Raw genomic sequence first — 5,692 nt, 5'->3', positions numbered from 1 at the left:
TCCCCCTCGCCGGGTTAGACTGAACTTAAGGTTCGGCTACACTCCCCGCAGGCACAAGCAGCCAAGCACACCAAGCCTCCAGATTCCTAACACCCCTTGGTACCACAAGACTTGATCATGGGACCCTCTAAATCCCAAGCCTTGGGTGCAGCACTTGCTTCGGGACGTCGGGGCGAAACACCGTGGCCTAACGGCCCGGTATGAGTACCTCTACCCCCCTTTTTCCATCCCGAAGGGAAGCCCCAACCCCCCGGAAGGGCGAGGACCAATGAGCCCCAAGGTACTCAAGGGGGGCACCCCTCCCCCTGAGCTGGGAGCCCCCCAGTCGGTTTCCCTTTGGGGAGGGGGAGCTGCTCTGGAGCACTCCCTGGGAGGGCCCCTCCGGCACCAGCCAAGTCCATGCTCACGCCCACCCAAGGCCCCTCGGTCCCAGTCTCAACCTCAAGTCGGTTTGGAAGCCCAACTGGAGAGTCCCTTCAAAACTGGTTCCTGGACCTCACTATCCCTACTATACTTTTGGAACCCCCTGCAGCCCCCCCCCCCCTGGGAGACGCACGCTTTGGGCTTTCACCCCTTGACCCGTATTAGTATTTGGACTTAGTCTCTGGCTCGATCTCGGACCCAATTTCGGATCCGACTTCGGATTCGGTCTCGGACTCGATTTCGGACTCGATCTCGGACCCGATCTCAGACCCGACCTCGGACTCGACCTCGGACTCGGTCTCGGACCTGATTTCGGATCTCGGACTCCGTCTCGAACTCGGTCTCGAACTCGGACTCGAACTCGGTCCCCGAGTCGGTCTCAGACTCGATTCTGGACCCTATCTCGAACTCGGTCCTAGAGTCGGTCTTGGACTCGATCCTCGACTTGGTCCCATCTGATGAACTCTTTGTCATTTCGGTCAAGCTTTTGGGGATCCTTTAGCCTACGACATCTCGGGGAGTCGGTTCCTTACACTTAAGTCTAGTCTAACCCGGGGAGGGGGATTGGGAGAGATTTGGGGATCCGTGGATGGATGGCTAACACTCCGTTGCTCATGCAGTGAGTAGCTGAAACCAAGTAGGACCAAGTAGCAGCTGGTACCATAGGTGGGAACCTTGGCGAGGGAACTTAGCAAAAGTCAATGCAGTGTTGGATGGATAGACGAGGTAAGCTGGCAAATTGGAAAGGAAAAATTTGTGGCTTACAATTTGGTATCGGAGCCTTTTCCTCAGTTCTAGCGAAGGATAGAGGCGGATTGCTGGGAAATGGCAAAGGCAGGGCAGAAACGAACCAAGGTGGAGATAGAACCTCCTCCAGAGCTGGAGCCTCCGGTCGAACAAGAGGCTATGGATGAGGAATCCTTGCTTGAGGAGGACTCTAGTGAGGAAACTTCCAAACAGGAGTTTAGTGGCGAGGTGCGGTCGTGGGGGGGTAGTCGGGGGGTAGAGGGGGTAGTGGGGGGGTAGAGGTACACATACCGAACCGTTAGGCCACGGTGTTTCGCCCCGTCTTCCCGAAGCAAATGTTGCACCCAAGACTTGGGATTTAGAGGGTCCCATGATCAAGTCTTGTGGTACCAAGGGGTGTTAGGAACCTGGAGGCTTGGTGTGCTTGGCTGCTTGTGCCTGCGGGGAGTGTAGCCGAACCTTAAGTTCAGTCTAACCCGGGGAGGGGGATTGGGAGAGATTTGGGGATCCGTGGATGGATGGCTAACACTCCGTTGCTCGTGCAGTGAGTAGCTGAAACCAAGTAGGACCAAGTAGCAGCTGGTACCATAGGCGGGAACCTTGGCGAGGGAACTTAGCAAAAGTCAAGGCAGTGTTGGATAGATAGACAAGGTAAGCTGGCAAATTGGAAAGGAAAAATTTGTGGCTTACAATTTGGTATCGGAGCCTTTTCCTCAGTTCTAGCGAAGGATAGAGGCGGATTTTTGGGAAATGGCAAAGGCAGGGCGGAAACGAACCAAGGCGGAGATAGAACCTCCTCCAGAGCTGGAGCCTCCGGTCGAACAAGAGGCTATGGATGAGGAATCCTTGCTTGAGGAGGACTCTAGTGAGGAAACTTCCAAACAGGAGTCTAGTGGCGAGGTGCGGTCGTGGGGGGGTAGTCGGGGGGTAGAGGGGGTAGTGGGGGGGTAGAGGTACCCATACCGAACCGTTAGGCCACGGTGTTTCGCCCCGGCTTCCCGAAGCAAGTGTTGCACCCAAGACTTGGGATTTAGAGGGTCCCATGATCAAGTCTTGTGGTACCAAGGGGTGTTAGGAACCTGGAGGCTTGGTGTGCTTGGCTGCTTGTGCCTGCGGGGAGTGTAGCCGAACCTTAAGTTCAGTCTAACTCGGGGAGGGGGATTGGGAGAGATTTGGGAATCCGTGGATGGATGGCTAACACTCCGTTGCTTGTGCAGTGAGTAGCTGAAATCAATTAGAACCAAGTAGCAGCTGGTACCATAGGTGGGAACCTTGGCAAGGGAACTTAGCAAAAGTCAAGGCAGTGTTGGACGGATAGATGAGGTAGGCTAGCAAATTGGAAAGGAAACATTTGTGGCTTACATTCTGCTCCAAATTTAGGTGTGCCACATTTGGTATTAAAGGAATTGTCTCAGCGATTCCTATTCAACTTTTGTCAGATTTTCTGACTCAAGTTGCATACATAGAGACTTTTCTAGTAGATCTGAAGTGACTTGTGTCAAATTAATTAGATTGTACCATTCGGTAAGAATGTTGTATGCATGTTCAGTTACTGATAGAGGCATGCATGTAGCTAGCGTGATGGTGAAAAGGAACTGTACTTTTAAATGGGCAAGTCGAGAGGAGGAAACTCCTGCTAGAGATGTTGCAGAAGAGGCTGAGGCTAAGTCAGAAGAGGAAGAGCCAGATGCTATAGCACTACAGTGTATGGCTCAAGAAGTTGAGATCGAGAATTTGTGAAGGGAAGTTCGTAAATTGAAGAAGAAGAACAAGAAGAGGAAGAAAGAGGCTAAGGCAGGTAAACCAGCTAAACCTAAGCAACCGGACTTCTCTTCAAATTCTGAGGATGATGAAGTTTTGCAACTGCCCCGGGTTGCACGAGTTTCAAAGTTCAAGCCTCCAAAACCACCTAATTTTAGAGGCATGCAGGACAATCAGGTTTTGGAAGATTGGGTCTACGATATGGAAAACAATTTCATAGCGGCAGATGTAGATGATTGTATGAAAGTTGCGTGTGCACAATTCTTTTTCACCAATCATGCCAAAAACTTGATGGTGCCAAGTGTGTGCTGAAAAAGGGTAGACTAGAAGTTAGATTAAGATGCAGTCACGTATCCATAAGGAATACTTGCCAGATGATCTTGGCCTGAAACTTCATGCTGTGCTGTGGCAGTTAAAGTAGTTATGCATTATGTTAATGCGTTTGCTCAGAAGCACATTATGATTGCCAATATGAGTGACAAAGATACTTGGAGTTATTTTCTAAAGGGTTTAAGTTCACTTTCTCATAATGAGATTTTGAAGTTTAAGCCAAAGACATACTTAGAGTGTAAGGAGGTAGCACAGCAAGTTGCCTTTAGTCACTTGCTCATGGAACAATATCAGCAGCCGTATGCTAATACCTTGGACAAGAATAAGAATTCTAAGAATAAAGAAGGTGATTAGAAATAGAGGGTAGAAAGAAGGTTTTGCCCTAGAGGCTTATAAGAAATAGTTAACAATGGTGGTGGTGGTTGGAGACCACCAATAGCTTCTTCTAGTCCTAGGCCCTCTGTTCCTCCTCTAGGTGGGTTCAAGTAGCAGCAACTTGCAAAACCTCCTCCTAGCGGAACGGGTAATGTAAGTTATTGCTTCCATTGTGGAAAGTCAGGACATAGATCCTCAAAATGTTCAAACAAGCATAAGACATGGTTTTGTGTTAATGTCATGAAGGAAGACAGTGGTGGTGAAGCTAAAGAGGTTGACAAGTTGGTCAATGCAAACTATGAGGAAAAGGAGGTGAGTTACTTTTGTTGCTTTCCTATAGCTTTTTTCGCAGTCAATGCAAACACTGATCCGTTGATGTATTTGGTAGGCTTTGTCTGTGGACACTAAATCCAAGTGATGATTGATACAGGAGCTACACACAACGTGATATCCAAAGACTTAGTTAAGTTGTTATGATTGAATGTTGAGCAAATGTCACCCATACACTTTCGGTTTGTGGAAGGTGGGCAAGTAGCCAGAAAATTTGTGAGTGATGTTCCAATAAAAATATCCAAGTGGAAGGAAAGAGTGGACTTGGTAGTGTTGAAGATACCAGATTTTTAAATGGTGTTTGGTATGGATTTCTTTAACAAATATATTAAAGGGATTTATAGTGCTAGACAAATTTGCATCATATTGAAGTCAGAAGAACATCCTGATGTGTCTTTCCAGTTGCAAAAGCGCTCCTTAAAGGATTGGGATGCAAAGTTCCTGATTGCGAGGGCTGCTCAAAAAGCAACTAAGAGGGGATGTTGGACCTTTTGGGTTCAAGTGATGGAAGCTGAGGGTGTTGGTGACTTAGTTCAAATCGGTGATGGGGTTGATCCTATACCAAAAAAGATATTGAAGTTGTTGGCGCAGAATCAGGATATTTTCCCAAAGGATTTGCCGCCAAGGCTACCTCCTAGCCGTGAAGTTGATCATTAGATTGAGGTTATTTCGGGTTCTAAACCACCTACAAATGCTCCATATTATTTGAACATCAAGGAGATTGCTGAACTCAAGAAGCAACTTACGGAGCTTCTTGACAAAGGTCATATCCGACCAAGGAAGTCACTTTATGGAGTGCCGGTACTTTTTGTTATGAAAAAGGATGGAACTATGAGGATGTGTATCGACTATTAGGTACTCAACAAGATCACTATAAAAAATAGTTATCCTTTACCTCGCATTGATGACTTATTTGACCAACTCTTAAAAGCTAAATATTTCACATAGCTTGATTTGCGGTCCGGATATCATCAGATATGGGTGGTAGATCAAGATGTGAAGAAGACAGCCTTTAAGACTCAGTATAGATCTTATGAGTTCCTTGTCATGCCGTTTGGGTTATGTAATGTTCTGGCAACGTTCAACACTATGAAGCTCTATTTCGTTAAAGTGGGATTTATTCAGTAAAATGGGACTAGGTACAAATTTTCAAGTATTTGAAAATGACGTGAAATTATATGTTTTTTGTCCAGGGGCTAGACATATCTGGGGCATGGTGACTAGCGCGGTGACTTTGTGTCCAGACTGAGTCCATCTGGTTGTATAATAAATCTCATTATCAAGGTGAACAAGCCGAATCTGAAGCTAAAGAAGAGCGATGGCATGCGCGCACACACTATTTGTTTGTTCATTGAGCGTGTGGTGAGCTTTCCAAGATGAACGTCATTCCTATTAGCCAGACATATAACTTAATGGTGAGAACATTTAGATATTATTCAATGTTATCTTTTTCTAACGAATCTAATTGTGAAGGTGTAGCAAGAGGCATTGCTAGTCTGGAGAAGTCATTTAACTCATTTGACCCTTAGTGTATTTTCATGAAACTAAATAACATTCATATTATTAAGGAATTTCTCTAGTACCTTTTTTTACGACATAGAGGCTTGCATTTCTTTCAAAGGTGATTTAGTAAAAGGCCTGAGGGCACATGCCATTCTATTTCTCAGACCGGTATTAAGATATACTAGTGCAAAGGGCCACATGCCATCACGCCTCCTCTGATTCA

The 5,692-nt window shown here is 46.6% G+C and overlaps 1 protein-coding gene across 1 annotated transcript in view; it reads left to right on the top strand.

The window, feature by feature from the left end:
• The window catches only part of LOC9635872 (carboxylesterase 1), a gene marked incomplete at its 5' end in the record, with an annotated part of 27,013 nt that extends 22,390 nt beyond the window's left edge, over positions 1-4,623 (top strand). Inside the window, 3 exons of the mRNA XM_024684680.1 lie at positions 2,913-3,225; positions 3,883-3,948; positions 4,390-4,623. Of these exons, the coding sequence (XP_024540448.1) occupies positions 2,913-3,225; positions 3,883-3,948; positions 4,390-4,623 (613 nt within the window). The remainder of the gene's footprint in view (positions 1-2,912; positions 3,226-3,882; positions 3,949-4,389) is intronic.
• Positions 4,624-5,692: the final 1,069 nt, after the last annotated feature.

This window comes from Selaginella moellendorffii, unplaced genomic scaffold, assembly GCF_000143415.4.
Source record: "Selaginella moellendorffii unplaced genomic scaffold, v1.0 SELMOscaffold_42, whole genome shotgun sequence".
NCBI lineage: Eukaryota > Viridiplantae > Streptophyta > Lycopodiopsida > Selaginellales > Selaginellaceae > Selaginella > Selaginella moellendorffii.
The sequence above is the reverse complement of the archived record's forward strand: the minus strand, read 5'-3'. Positions and strand labels throughout refer to the sequence as shown.